Source organism: Eleutherodactylus coqui, chromosome 6 (genome assembly GCF_035609145.1).
Source record: "Eleutherodactylus coqui strain aEleCoq1 chromosome 6, aEleCoq1.hap1, whole genome shotgun sequence".
NCBI classification, from domain to species: Eukaryota; Metazoa; Chordata; class Amphibia; order Anura; family Eleutherodactylidae; genus Eleutherodactylus; species Eleutherodactylus coqui.
The window spans coordinates 43368513-43384644 of NC_089842.1; the positions used below are offsets into that span (position 1 = coordinate 43368513).

Consider the following 16132-nt stretch of genomic DNA (forward strand, 5'->3'; position numbering starts at 1 on the left):
AGCATTTTATGGAACCCGATTCTCTGGGATACATCGTACAATACAGAAATGACAGCAAGCAGTGTTAGAATGAGTGGAACACGCAACGGCGCTAATAAGTGTAATCTACTAGAATCCTAATCCTGTTGAACGGTGCGATGATATCAGGCGGGAAAATTGGTAAACTCTACGAAATACTCTACAAATGCCGGTTCTCACAGTATCACGGATCTCCGGGCCGTGTCGGATCAGGACTGGAGTGACATCACAGCATCAGCCGCAGCCTATGTGACCCACACAATGGCATACTCAGTGGCATTCCGGGCTCGGACGCCGACATGAGCGTGTGTGGATGATTGGTTGGCTGGGAGGCGGGTGCTACAGCCGGCCAATCGGTGCTTGTCTGTGCACTTTTATTCTGGCTCCTCCTCATTCAGGATGCTGGTTATACTTCTACTCTGAAGATTTTCTGGCAAGTCAGCGGCTCCGGTCCGGTTCCACTATTAGATAAGTCTGTTTGGTGTTAAGGATATTTGGGGTGTTCTTTATTTTCACCGTATTGCGCATTGCATGTATTCTTGCGCACCCACAATAGACTTCTATGGTGAACGTTGGTGTACAAATGCGCAAAAAGATAGATCAGGTCCGAATTTTTTTTTTTTTACACACGAGAAATGCGCGCCAAATTGGGAAATGTGAACAAACCCAATCAATAGGTTCTATTCTCTACGTATTGTGTGCACATACGCCCATGTGAAGTCACCCAAGGCACATTTATTAAAGCTTTTACATCCCTTTTCAACGTAAAAAGTCTCATATTTTTGTGCAAACAGGTATTTGTCCAAAAATGTGTGACTTTTTTGCTTTTTCTGCATACCGCTTGTTGAATGAAGCGGAGGCTGTCTAGGTGCGCTTTGGTTTCATTCACTTCAGTGACCATGCCGGAGGTTGCCGAAGGGCTTCAATTAAGTAATCTCCAGGGCTGTCATTGAAGGGAATGGAGTGACGGCGTGTCTGCGCAACCTCCGCTTCCTCAATTTGGGACCAAGAAGACCCTTCTTATTGGGTTCAGTGGGGGTCCGGGTGGTTGGACCCTCGCCGATCATAAAGTTACTCCCTGTGGTGTGGATACGGGATAACTTGGCACAACCTCTGTAAAAGTAATAAAAGGCGATAATAGATGCGTTACTGCGCAGCAGTCCCTGTAAGTGCGGATACGTGGAAGAAGCTTGGCTTACTTTAACACTTTGGGGTAAATGTATGAAGACTGGGATTTCATACGCTGGTCTTAATAGGATTTCTCTTGCCGCACGATGCGTCTACTATAGGCAGAGGCACGCATGTCTCAGCTGTTCCGTGCGCCTCCACAGAAACGTTTTTTTTTTTTACAATGGCAGCCGACGGGCAGCAGAAGGGGCTAAGTGGCACTGGCAAGTATGTATTGGAGGTTTCTGTCATGTATACTCGGAACGAAAACTTGGGAGGTACAGAAGAGAAGAAGTGTGAAAGGAGCCTCAGCTATCCATTACTGTTCCACCATCGCCCCCTTGTGGAAGGGAATGGAGTCTGCGTAATACAGTCACTCCCAGCGCCGTGCGGTCTATTGTAACACGTCCAGCTGTTCTGAGTCATTTCATTCCAGGCAGTTCCCGCCGGTCCGCCGGTTCTACTCCACGTCACTCCTGTCCAACGCTGTTCTTCTTCCAAATATGTCGCTTCACTATTTACTTACAGTCTCTTCACTTTTTGAATTCCGCAAATTGCACTTAATTACTTACATGGTAAAGACATCGGATCACGTGCAGCTTAAAGGGAAACTAACCCAAACATTTATCCTATATCCTTTACCATGTAGTTGAAAGTGTTCTGCTGTTCCCTGTTATCAGCCATTTTAAGCTATGAAGAAAACCCTGATTTAAAAGGCAATTTAGCCTAATGAAATCTAGATGTGTTCGTTTCCTCAATGTTTTGCGCTGCATTTTGCTCATCCTACTGTGTGCATTCCCCATACACCTCTAAGGCCCTTTGGTGCGCAAAAAGGGAAATGAGTATAAAACCATTGATATCAGTGTGTTCTATTCTCTGCGTGCTGCGGGCGCACATACATCCATGTGAAACCACCCTTAGGTCTTCTCCACGCGACCACGTTTGCACGGGTATTTGCACGTGCCAAAAACAAAGAATGCAACCCATTTATTTCAATAGGTTCGTTCTCAGGAGCGCGTTTTCGTAAGCACATTTTGCGCACATGGTAAAAAGTAGGACCTGCTTTATTTTCCTGCGTTTATTTCAAGCAATGCCCCATAGAAGTTCATAAGAGGTGGTCAAAGGGGAAGCGTGAAACCCTACGAAAACAAAAGGGAAAGAATACATCCTTCCTCGTTCATGAGCTGCGGCGAGTGTTTTTTGCGCAAACACTTCTGTGAAGGAGCTTTTACTCAGTGGAATGACTGATGGGGCTGATTCACACGGGCGTATGTGATTTTGTTCTGTAAAATGTGTTTTTGGTGTATCTTGTTGCATCTGTGGATCACACGTTTTTCACTCCTGAAATAAAAAACACAAGAAGACCCAAGTGATGTTGCAGAAAACAGGGTGCAAGTAAAAAAAAAACCTTATTGCACCTGGATTTTGTCCCATTATCGTGATAATCACGGCCGCATAAAGGGATGACACAAAATCATCGATTTCAATGATTTTGTTTCCACAATCGGGATTCTCAAGCGTTAATACTACTTGTAGAAGTATCTTCCCGTATCTCTTTTTTTTTTTTTCAAATTTGTGGGCTGTAGCGTGGAGTTTGGCTGACTAGTCCGAAAAAACAAACACCCCTTATTCTTGCTCTAATATGCTTTGTAGTGACAAACGTATCAGCGCATACGCCCATCAGTCAGTAAAAAAATACGGACAGAAAATACGCACATGTGAATGGGCCCTAAGGCTGGGTTCAGACGGGGCGGATTCCCTGGCGGAAATCTCGCGGTTTGGCCGCAGCGAAAAACTGCAAGATTTCCGCCGGGAGAAGCGCTGCTTCAAAACCCGCGGCACTTAGCTGCGGGTTTTGAAGCAGCCTGGCCGCTGGCTCTCTCGCTAGAGGAGAGTGCGGCCGCAGCGGAAGAAGAAAAAAAATTAACATGCTGCGGCCGGCGAATCCGCGTCGCAGCGCCAGCTTCTGCCAGCTTTGCCGCAGCGGATTCGCCATCCCGTGTGGATGAGATTTCTGCGAAATCTCGTCCACATGGCTGACTAATCCCGGGATTAACGGCCGCAGGTGGATTTGCCGCGGCGAAATTACGGACGGAATTTCCGCGGCAAATCCGCCCCATGTGAACCCAGCCTTAGTTTACAAAAATCTCGTACCTTAATACCGTATATCCTTTGCCCGGTGTCACGCAGGTCTAAGCGCATTTGCACAATGTGCTTGGCTATTTGCACACACATGTGTGTTTTACTGTACTTATACGCAAGCAAATTGTGCGCATTTGCGGGTTGCAAAAATCCACGCCCGCATACTCTTATTCATTGAAATGGGCAATATGCTCTATTTTCTTGTGCTGGAGAATAGAGCAAGCTGCACATTTTTTGCGTGAATGTAATGTGCGTGCAAAACACGCTTGTGTGAACGAACCCATTGAAATCCATGTTTTTTTCCCACTGTGTACCGCACGCGCACAAAAAGCCGCACAAATCCTTTTATGTAGCGCAGGCCTGAGGTTGTAGACCTACGTGTCTGCGAATGATATTAGCAGCTCCTATTTAGGTTTAGTGGCTCTCTCCTTTACATCTTGGTTTCATTCTTCATCATCCTCTTTGCCCCATGGGCCATTAAATACCGGCATCAGAGTTTTGTGGTCATTTTTATACAGTTCAGCGCGGTAAACAGCGTGACCGGATATATTGTATCTGCTGCGCTGCACATGTTTTCTTTTTGGAGTCCATTTGTACTTTTCCATACTTCTTCTTTAGGGTGGGTTCCCATGGGGCGGAAATCCCGTTGAAATCTCACGGAATGTCTATAGCGGAAAAGCTACTTCCAAATTGAATTCCACGCCACATGTCAGTTTCCGCGTGGCTTGTCCGCAGTGTTTCTACGAAATGTTTGCAAAAGTCTGCCCGGAAATTCTGCGGCGATTCCACCCCATGTGAACCTAGCCTAAATCTTGCTGCGTTCACAGGTTGCTCATTTGCTGCCGGTTTTGGTGCAGATCTGCCGCAGATTTCACTCCTTCAGTTTGAATTCAATTGAACGGGTGAAATCTGTTGCAGATCAGTATACCAACATGCATGACAAAATCCGCAGCGAATCCGTGACCTATAAACACGTAGCGGAAATTCTGCGGATCCTCCATAGCTGAAAATTCCTCAGAAAAATCCACAGCAGTACCGGATCAAAAACCGAGTCAAAATCCACACAATGCAGCAGAAATGCTGCGGATTTTAGTGAAACGGTACCTGTAATGTAAACCCTTCCCTCCCACCCCCAACCCCCACTGCGAAGTGAAATGCACTGTGGGAATGTCCCCTTATTGCTTCTATCTCTAAGATATGGCACCCACAATTCAGCGGCGCTCAGACGTCTCCAGTTCCATATTCCAGAGCCGCAGGGGACTCCGTGTGCTGCTTTGGGTGTGTTTAAAAATGTAGCGGATTTTCCACAGTGGACAAATCCACATTAAAATCCGCGCCAAGTTCTACATCAAAATCTCCACCAATTTGTGGATGCGGATCCGCAACAGATTTCACTGTTTCAATTGAATGGGTGAAATCTGCTGTGGAGCCAAAATCCACGTCAAAATCCGCACCATTGGTTCATTTTGATGCCGATTTTGACGAGGCTTTTGATAGACTCAGATTTTGGTGCGGATTTTCCATAGCTCTATGGATTTTGCCCATAGGGAATCATTGGCCATCCGCGGTTCATTAAATTGATTTTTGCACCCGCGGATGGCATTTTAAAAGAATTGTGTTTTTCACGCGCGGGAGAAAAAACGCAGCATGCTCCATTTTTGCCGCGGATCGTCAACATTGCTATCACATTGATAGCAATGTGTGCGGATATCTGCATGCAAAAAAAATACCATTTAAAGCAAATCCGCCGCGGATTCTGCACGGATTGTATTTTTCTAGTGGACATGAGGCCTTACAGTATCTCCGCCGCTCCCTGTATGCACGCGTGTGATGTGTTGTTCCTAGTGTGCTCTGCGCTCATGTGAAGTGCCGCCACATTGGATAACATGTCGTCATGCACCGTTGTATACGGGGAGTGGCAGTGCAGGACCAGGTGAGCTCCTGTAAGGTACGTATAAGGAAACATTACTGTTTTATGCCCATACAGCAGCCTCATGTGTCCCGTGTGATCAGAGGACACATGTCGCTGTATAAAACAATAGACCGTTCTCTTTCTGCGTAATGCAGACCATCGCGCCTCTTTCCGTTCGTGGCTAGTGCAGCCAGTAGTGTGAGTCACTGTGGGTGGTTTTATGTAAGGAAAAAAACAACTTATTGGACCATTTTACTGTTTTCCAGCGGTGGAGCTTCAGGTTTCATGTTCCTTTTGCCAGTTTACTTTGTGCATGAGCCATAGATGCTCGTGGTTTCCAAAGGGTAGCGAGGCTTATAAACCCAACTCTCTGATGTACAGCCGATGCTGCTTCACCAGATCACAGAGGGACTCATTCACTCCGGAGGTTATATTGGAGGGTGTGGACTTGTGTTCAGAAGCGACTAAGTTAACCATTAGTCTACACAACCAATGACCTAGAATGTACATTTGTCTTCTTTAGAATACCCTTTATTGAGATGGTGGCAAATTCTACCTGTGTCTACTTGTGGCATTCAGTATTGCCTCAATGACCACCAGGACCCCCAAGGTGCTACCGTCGAAACAATCATTAGAAGTTGTACATATGAAAGCATCTCACATTTGCTCCCTATTCATGCTGCAGTAAAAGTAAAGTAAAAAATAACTCTTGTATAGCGCCAACTTATTCCACAGCGCGTTCAAGTAATGTATTTATTACCCCCCAGCAAGTTGGGTACTCATTTTACCAACCTCGGAAGGATGAGCTAGCTACCTGAACCAGCAGGGATTGAACCCACAACCTTCAGGTCGTGAGCGAGAGCGTAGGACTGCATATCTGCTGCCTTAACACTCTGTGCCACACAAGGCTCTCATTTTACCCCAAAGCTTCAGGATTAGTGACCTGGGACAATTGGGGCATCTTGAACACATTGTCATGTTTGTGGAATCGTTGCTTTATCACATGCCATGCAATGTATTAAGAGATGGGTAGACTGTCGATGGACATGGAAGACACATGACTGCATTCAAGGACGTAGTAGCAATGTTTCGACCAAAATGGCGTTTGTCAAGAACAGATACTTTTGTAATTACAAATACTTTGTGAGTCTAGATTGGATCCATGGATTCTGGTTCCAGGTGACTCTGCATATGTTGCCTCACTATTAAGTGCTCTGGATTGTGCTGCTAGCACCGTGTTTGTTTCTATATGCATGGATGAACATAGTCAGCAGCAATACACAAGTGGACCAAGACATGTAAATGATGTACAAATAAGGGAGATGGAACAGTACCTCTGCAGCGCCACCTACTGGAAGGCAGCATTCCCAGAAGTCCATGTTAGACTCTTTATACAAGCCTTGTAACAATGACTGGGAATTGAATGATGTACAAGTTGCACCAAATGTGTGCCCAGGAAAATGCTCCACCTACCAGTGCATTGCTACCAGCAGCCTGCATTGTTGCATCAAGACAGGATGAATCCATGACTTTGTGTGATCTACACCACATTATGACCCTACCATCAGAGGAAACTAGGATTCGTGAACACTTATCGAGCTGTCCATTTATAGTGAGCCTCGGCCTACTGTAGCCCCAGTTCCTTGCTCTTCGTTAACTGGAACCCGGTGTAGACTTGCTGCATCCCTGTTACCTCACGGTTGGACCTGTTGTGTCTTCACATATACTCCTCTGCCCACCAGTGGCTATTTGATATAATGCCTCTCCATTTAACCAGAATCCCCATTTATGTTCCTCTAACTTTTCTCATTCATATGGATTTTTGCCCAAAGAGCTGGCACTTAGAGATTTTGTTTTGTGCATCATTATAAAGTTTAGAGACATTTATGTGAAAACCCCTGGAAGATCCTCAGACTTTGGAAATACTCAAACCACCCTTGCTCCATCAAAGAAAAGTACAGATAGGCGGAGCAACTCCAAAGAAATTGGTCTGAGAATACAGTAGTATATGTCCTTGTAGGGACTGTGACCGTAATACAGAAGGTGCTATTGCAAGGCACTGCCAGCTCAAGGGACGCTTCAGTTGTGGACGGGTGTGTTATTGGAGATGGAGATAAAACACTGGAAAACTTGGCAAATGGTGCTATCCTTTGTGAATAATCTCTTCTCCAACCAGAATAAACTCCTCTTTTATTTGTATAGAAACCAGTGTATGTGACGCGTTTCAGGCCCCTTCCTCAGAACACTTGGATGGTGCACTGCTTAGGTAACAGGCAAAGATATACAGATAGGTGAAGATGTCTAAAATGAAGGAGTGATTATTATGTATGTTACCTAAACAGTGTACCAGCCAGCTGTCCTGAGGAAGGGGCTATGTCCCCGAAACGCGTCACGTGCTGGTTCTGTGCTCTAAATTGAAGAGGCATCAGGTTATCCTGGTCTTAGTGGTGATTTACAAAGGGTTGCCCCATTTGCCCAGTTTTTCGTTCCTATCTCAATCAGTCCCCTATCCAAGTACCTGCATGTTTTTACCTATCTATATAGCCACACTACATCCATCACTGCATCAAACTTTAAATCTGGATTTTTAAAAAACTTTTTCACCTTTTTATGCCCGTTCTAATGCTGAACTAAATGCTATACCCAAATATACTAACCTAGTCCTGCATGACCTATACAATAATAAGTACAAAATAATATACAAAATACCAAAAACATTTATTCATACAGCCACCATCTATAATAAAATGTCCAAAAACAATTTACAAAAAATTAATTTGGCATACAAACAGATGAATAAATAAAAATCACCTTTCGCAACACGTCGGCCCAATAGCATTCACATCCTTGACAGAGAAGGCATCTTTTAGTCGTGGCAGAATAAAAAAATTATAATAAAATAGGTGGAAAAAATAAATAAAAATGATCTCTTCAGTTAAAATAAAGAATAGAGACGCGACAAAAATAGTACTAATTAGAATCTTCTGCTAAAATTGCACCTCGCATCTCCTCCAAGTCTCTTCTTGAACTCTTCTTGGATTTCCTACTGTGCCTTCTTGAATACGTGCTCCTCGCCTGAGCTGTAATGGATCCTGCTTCCACTGTGTCTCCAGCGAGTGGGAGGGATATTCTGCTCTCCGAGTTCTCTGTAAGAACTCAAGCATTTGCTAGCTGGAATCAACAAAAAAAAAGTTCATGATGCAATATCTTTCGTTGTTTTCCGGGCATAAACCCAAAAACAAAAAAGATTTATGAGTTACAAGGTTATGTTCTGAAGATTAGAACAGCTTCTTCCTGGCTCCCTTTAGAAAAAAAAACAGGACAAGGGTGATTTTAATAGGAGATAAGCTTAAAAAAAAAAAGAGGGACTTGTCTGGCTGAAACCAGTCGGAGATTGCAGCCAATCCGGACTTGCAGGACTTTTTTTCTCCCCCCCCCCCCCTAACCGAAACAATGTGTATTTCTGGAAAAGAGAGGAATTGTAGGGGCGGAACTGCGGCATCAATCACTACCGCTTTATTTAGAGATGGTAAAAATAACACTATACGACCTAAGCTTTTGTTGAAAGAGGAAAATGGGATTGGCAAGAACTCTAGCTTTAATTTTAGAGGGTGCTTTTTTTTTTTTTTGTTTGGGTTTTACCATCTCGGAGGCGTTGTGTAGAACATCTGACTTCATAGATACTGTATATAGAACAAGAGCTCCCTCATCCGTGCTTGTACAGAAACACATGGTTTAGGTGATTTATAGGATGTATTCAAATAGCCTAGGAGGGTTTTTTTTTGTATGGCTGCGCTCTTGCAGACCTCAAAATGTCTCCGACCCGACGGAGGAAGCCATTTTGTGGGCTTCAAGAGTATTCATAGTAAGAAAGGGGGAGGTTTTTTTTTGTTTTTTTTGTGAGATACAAAAATGTTCACGAGAAAGCAACCTTGCAAATTTTTGGAGTATGTTGGTGTCAGGCAGATCGATGCGGATCCGCTTTGCCACACACTGATTTGACTTTGGGCTATCAATGGAAGCAGCACCACAGTTTTCACCCTTGAACCCTCTACTTGGGATTTGGTCTTCGCTGCAGAGTCCCCAAGTCGTTACTTGCCGTGATAGTCATGGTTGGGTGGCTGATGATGCGGCACGAGGCCGAGGCGTGGTACCAGATGGTGTGAACTGAGGCTTGTCCGTATAACCAGCAGTGGTCAGGGCAAGCAGCACAACTTCAGTAACAGTTTTAGGCAAAGATCAGGGCAGGCAGCAGGCAAATGGCAAAGGACAATAATGTAGCCAATGTTTTGAGCACAGCAGTCAGGAAAACAGGCCAGAGAAAAAACACTAACATGGGCTTTGTAACAATGGATAGGAACCAATGGCTTGGACATCCACCCTAGGGTGTGCATGCCTAATATAGCAGGTGTTGTGGCAGGATTGAAGGGGGACAGGGTTAGGGAGCGTGCATTGGCCCGTTAAGTGAGGGGCAGGAGTGCGTCCAAATCCTACAGGCAGACACCAGAGAGCCAGTAGAAGAGGGAGCTATTGTGCTGTGAGTGGTTGATGGCGATGTCTGACCATGGCCCCAGCAGCAGGTAAGCCAAGTAGGCAGTGGTGGCGCGCCCTGACAGTTGGTTCAACATACAAAATTTTATGGAGCTTCAGGAGACACAGGCGGTTTTGACCCTTTCGAGGCACTGTCCCTAAGTAGCTTAATCACTGGTGACCACCTTTATTCTGGCACCATTATAAACTGCATCTAATCACTATATTGTAGGCCATCACTGAACAACTCAACATATCTCTACATCCTGGATCATTGGTGGGATTAAAGAAGGACTTCAGATATACAAAAAAAGTTCATCTCATGTTTCTTGACTCTATGTACAATTAAAAAGAATCCTGTTGTCTTCGTAAACATTTTATTCTATCTAGGCTGGTGTCCCAACAGTGGATGTGGATCCTCTGCATCCCAGAACTGTCTTGATTTGGGGCTAGAGCCAGGGTTAACACATGGGGTTACCTGTTTTTCACTCTTTCACCCCACCAATGGGAATCTGGTCTTCGCTTCAGGAAACTGTTACCCTAGAAATAGTCTGTTAAGAGGCAGCTGACACACTTGGTCAGGGTTTTTCGTAATTCGGTACCAGAGGTTATAATTAGAGACACAGGTGTAGAGTAAAACAGAGCTGGAGTAAGAAAAGTGGGATACTTATACAACATGGATCAGTCCAAGCATCACGGCAGGCAGCAGACAAGGAACACATAGACAAATAATGAGCTATAGTCCGGATTGGAGAGCTCAGGCAAGCATTTGCTGTGGATGATCTGTGTTGCCCAACAGTAGATGGAACAGACTCTGGAAACCCGGATGCTCACCATTGGAAGGCGCGAGTTGGAATGCAAGGTGACCAGGGGGTCTAGCCGTAAGCTGGAAGTAGGAGATGGAAAGTCCCTGCCTATCAACAGCAGACAATTTGCCCTGACAAGGGCGGCCCCGCGCGAGAACCTAGGTGCTGATTAACCCTCTCAGGACTGATCACCAGCCAGAAAGTTGGATAACACCACGTTGTCTGCAGAACCAAGGAGTGAGCAAGTTCAGGACCAAGCTGGAAGTACTGAGCAAACTTAAGACCAAGCATAAACTGCAAACACAGCCACAAACAGGAGCAGCTGCAACACATGTATACATGAAGGCTCATACATCAACACTGCAGCAGGGGTTGACAGGTCGGAGGCCTCTATATAGTGTTTAAGAGATCATCAACAATCTGCAGCTGGGTAGAACAGGCAGAACCAATTTAACCATGGCAGTGCTGGAAAAAAGGTAATCACAGATTCAGAGAACGACGCCCACATCTGCCAGACCTAACAGAGACTGATTGCTCAGTCACCTGCTAGTGTAGGACAGTGCCTTAAATAGTCAGAAGCCTGGCTGGATTGACTGAAGATTGGAAAGCTGGGTAGAGGAGGTAGCTCTTTATGGGGTAGGGCTTGCAGCATGCATGTGCCCTTTGGGGACCAAGAAACTGACGTGTACGAAAAATTGATATGCAAAACCCGCATTAAAAACAGTGTGAAATGGTGCAGGTTTTGATGCAGGCTTTCAGCTGCGGATCTGCTGCAGAATATCTGCAGCAAATCCATCCCGTGTGAACATGGCCTAAACGAGAAATTGTAAGCAATCTGCTACAGTATTGAGGCCTCATGGCCGGGTTGGATTCTGGCTGCAAAATCTTGCAGCGGCAGTGCCCCCCAGAGACCCATACTCGCCTGTCCGGATTCCGCTGTGATTGTCTCAGCCGGCTGGCACGCATGTGCAGTACTAGGCATAACTCGCCGGTTCTGAGCTATGATGCGGATTAGCACAATACTTCCGCATTGCTTACTGTGGAAGTCTCCCAGGACGAATGGTTTCTATTGACTGAAATGGAAGCTGCAATTTACCACACAAAATAGAGCATGCTGCGATTCTCCCCCCCGAGCGGAAAATTGCAGTTGTTTTTCGCTCGCCGGCAAGGGAATCTTTGAACATAGCATGTCTATGGATGGACATTGCTGTGGCGTTCGCGGCGGGTGTCTGGCAGTGAAAATCCGTCCGTGGGCATTGGGCAATTTTTGAGACCTAAAAAGTTGAATGAAATAAAAGAAAGTTGGGCCTTCTTTATTTTGCAGTGCTGTATTCACTGATCGCCTAACGAGTTCACTATCTCATATACCCTTGAAATGTTCATAAAGTCAACAAGCGAAAGTTTAAAAGAGGAAGCGATGAAGTTCCTTTGGTTTAACGGACGTGTTTATGAGAGCGGTTTCTGGTGTTTTTCCAGTGAATGCTGCAGAAGTACAAAACAGACAGAATACATACTTTATTCTGGGGAAACCGTCAATAAACACTGAATTTTTGTTTATACTCAGTACTAGAGATGAGCGAGTATACTCTATAAGGCACATTACTCGAGCGAGTAGTGCCTTAGCCGAGTATCTCCCCGCTCGTCTCTAAAGATTCAGGGGCCGGCGGGGGTGACAGGTGAGTTGCGGCGGGGAGAGAGGGAGAGAGAGATCTTCCCTCCATTCCTCCCTGCTCTCCCCCGCCGCTCCCCGCCCCCCGCATCTTTAGAGACGAGCGGGGAGATACTCAGCTAAGGCACTACTCGCTCGAGTAATGGGCCTTATAGAGTATACTCGCTCATCTCTACTCAGTACCTAAAACCTTTTGTATGGATTCATAATCTAATTAATCACACAAGTCATCAGTGAAGGGTCCTTGGGGGTCCCATCCTTGGAAGCTAAGTGACAGTGGCACTGCATTCCCTTTATCTAGCAAAGCCAAGGCCATATTGCTTGGGCTGCAGCAATGGGCACAACCAGACCCATAGATGTCACCGTACCAGGGAAGGCTGCCTTCATATCTGCCTTGGATCCTCTGTTTGGGAGGTTCAGACAAAAAGAAATAACTACTAACCGAAGTAACACTAGCTCACTTATATATGCTGGGGGCTAACTGCATAATGAATGAATTTTAAAGAAAAATCACCGGAGTGGCCCTTTAAATTTTAACAAGTGAATGGTTTAATGTTTGTAGCATCATGCCGGTATATTAATGTATATACAGAAAAATTCTATAATCTGCTGTTGAGTAAATGAGACCAGGTGGTTATGAAATATTCTGCATCTTCATAGAAAAGTACCGTATTTAAAACTTACTTCTAAGGGTAAATAACCTTCAAAAAAACGGCCCAAAATTCAATGTTGGCACAAAATGTGATACTGTAACTTTTGAGGATTTTCCTGATTGGTTATCTCTGCTTAGTCCGGTGACAGTTCACATAATACTGGACTTTTGTGCTTTAGAAAAAGTCCTTTTCTGGATTACGGAATGCAGAATCTCACTGTTACGTTTACACAACCTTCTTCTCAGGTTGTCGGAGCTGTAGATCCTCGAGCGAGTGTGAAAGAAATGCTTAAGTTGATGCATCGTATAGATGAAGATAAATATTTTGATGGTATGTATACGTTGATTTTGTGTTAGTGAAATAAAAATGCACGTAGAACATGAAGTCTATTAACCCTTTCCAATCCACTGTCTGACCTCTGAAGACATTATGATTTAAGGATGTAAAGCTCCAATGTTGGAAGACTTTCGTCGGGGTTCTCTTACTGTATATTGCCAGCCTCTCTGCTGTCGGAGCCTATCCAACGTGTCCCCTCATGCAGTACTGGCTTTAGCCAGCAAATAGCGCTGTTGTATAACAAAAGAAAAAGCGTAAGCCTCCTAGGAAAACGAGGATACAAATTGGATTGGAAAGGGTTAAGGGACATTTCACGTGGGACGGAACAGTTCGCACAATGCACCGCAAGCCACGGAAAATTACACACCAAAATCTACAGGATACCTTCAGATTTTGAGGCGGATTTAAAAATGGCTTAAAACCTGCCTGCGATTCCACATCAAAATCTTCAGTTAGACCTGCAGAATTTGGTGTGGAATTCCATGGCAGCGGATTTGGCTGTGTCAGGCGTCGTAATTCCATCCCGCGTGTCAAGTCCCTAACAATATCCACAGGCTACACCACCCGAGCTCCTTACTTGATAAACATTTCTTTGGGTAAGTTTCCACACAGCAGAATTTCAACTCTGGGGTGCGAGTCGTAATTCTGCATTAACCCTTTCCAATCCACTGTCTGACCTCTAAAGACATTATGATTTAAGGCTGTACAGGTCCGATATTGGAAGACGTCTGTCGGTGTTCTCTTACTGTATATTGCCAGCCTCTCTGCTGTTGGAGCCTATCCAACGCGTCACCTCATGCAGTACTGGCTTTAGGACCCCCACAGTGGCCTCAGTAGTAACAGTGTCCTCTATATTGGACCCAGTAGTAATAGTGACCCCCACAGTGCCCTTAGTAGAAATAGTGTCCCCTATATTGGCCTCAGTAGTAATACTTTTACTACTGGGGCCGATATAGGGGACACTATTACTAATAGTGTTCCCTTTATCAGCCCCAGTAGTAATAGTTCCCCCCTGAGACCAATATACTTACCTCCTTCTTATCTTCAAAGCGCCGCTGCTTACCTGCTTGGCACTGCTGCGGGTAGAAGTGTGTGCACTCTGACGCCTTCTCTTCTCTTCCTGCGGAAGCAAGGAGGATCGGTCAGGGGAGGAGGATCCCGGGTGCACACACTGCTGTCAGTCTGTGCATCCGTAGCAGCACCGCTGAGTGATTACCAGCCGGGGAGCCGACTGGTAATCACTGTCCCCAGGACAAAAGGCTATCCCGCTTAGGGAGCCAAAGAACAGCAGGACAGAGTCCCAAAGCGCAACTGTCCACCTAAATCAGGATGTCTTGTCATCTTAGCCAAGCCCTAGTACTCAGCTATCACTGGCAGTCCCACTAAAAATGAATGGAGTGGCACCGTACATGCAGAGCGATTGCACCATTCAATCTCCTCCTCACAGCGAGCCACAATTAGGAGGAGGGGGAACATGGGACCTTCATATTCAGGATCGGTGGGTGTCTCAGTAGTAAGACCCCCATCGATTAAACTTTTATCACCTATCCATAGGTGATTAAGAGCAATCTTGTTACAACCCCTTTAAGTAGTTCTATTCTTGCAGCCAACACGTTTATTTCCATATACTTTAGCTGAGACATTTAATGCTAAACATTTTCCAAAATATTTTTTTTCTGCAGACTGGAGAGAAGCTGCAGAACGTGAGAGATTTGCAGAAGCAGTGATAATCGCAACCCCGGACAGACTACATAAGGTATATGTTCCGAAATGCAGAGGCCCATCTGAGTCACGATGCTGAAGCAGGTGCGAGGGGGAGGCTGTAATGAGGTCCCGGCTCTTCTCGCTGGGTGCACCACCAGCATCTGCTCTAGGCCAAATTCTCTTTCATGTCTACCATCTCCCAGGGTGACCTCAATACATCTTTTGTTGTGAAATGCCAACCAGATGGCACACAAATGTATTTGACAACCCCCAATCCTGCACCTGCACTGCAGACCCTCCAACAGCTATAGTGGTTCTTAAGCTGCCATCACATGAGGCTGGGATTTCGTTACATTGTGTAGGTGGTGATGCTACAGTAACGCTCCTTTACTTCATCCTTGCAACATTATTTTATATTTTCCCACTCGAGTAGAAATCATTTGCTGCTGATCACTTACTGTAGTTCTGTCCTAATGAACGTTGGTAGAGAATATGTGTAGATTTCCATTAGGGCTTATTTATACAGGCGTATGCGAGCTGCGCCAAAGATTTATGGCCACTACACATCAGACAGCGCAAAATAGGGCATGCTGTAATTTTTTTTTTAAGCACAGATCCGCGGGTCCGGGTTAATGGGTGTTTTTTTTTAAAAGCCCCATTAAAGTCAATGGGTCCGTGCACTTCCATGTGCAGCCCGATGCAAACACGGACAAACTATATGGATATGTGAATAAGGGCGGCAATTCAGCGCAACACATTTGTGCAGTTAACGAGGTTTGATGACATACATTCACGCACAGATCTCTGAATAGTACTGGATCCTTTTGCGCACGCAGGGCCAGTTGACACCCCTTCCTTGATTTAAAAGGCTATTTAGCCTATTGAGGTCCAGATGTGTTCTCCATAGTGTAGTGCTCAATCTCGTCCGTGCGTTGCGAGACACGCAAGTATAAACTCCGTTCTTTTAAACGGAGTCATACACATGAGTGATGCTGCAAGATAAAAAATCGCTGCATGTCCTATTTTTTTTTTTTTTTTGCGCCCCTCGGAAAGCATCGCCCATTGTTTTCAATGTGGCAGTCAAACACATCACGTGATGTGATGTTTCCCATTGAAATCAATGGGAATCACTTGCCGATCTTCCGACACGCATGAAGCAAGCACCAGGGGGTCAGAAATTCAGAGAAGTGATGTA

The 16132-nt window shown here is 45.2% G+C and overlaps 1 protein-coding gene across 2 annotated transcripts in view; it reads left to right on the top strand.

Annotated features, from left to right (window-relative positions):
* Positions 1–16132, top strand: part of LOC136632081 (putative oxidoreductase YteT) — a 122010-nt gene that overhangs the window by 26013 nt on the left and 79865 nt on the right. Inside the window, exons 1-3 of one of the 2 annotated variants that reach the window (XM_066606697.1) lie at positions 10992–11051; positions 13143–13227; positions 14916–14989. In XM_066606697.1, coding sequence (XP_066462794.1) covers positions 13182–13227; positions 14916–14989 — 120 coding nt within the window. In that variant the 5' untranslated portion in view covers positions 10992–11051; positions 13143–13181. Of the gene's footprint in view, positions 1–10991; positions 11052–13142; positions 13228–14915; positions 14990–16132 lie in introns of those variants that run through there. The other variant, XM_066606696.1, reaches the window with a different exon arrangement.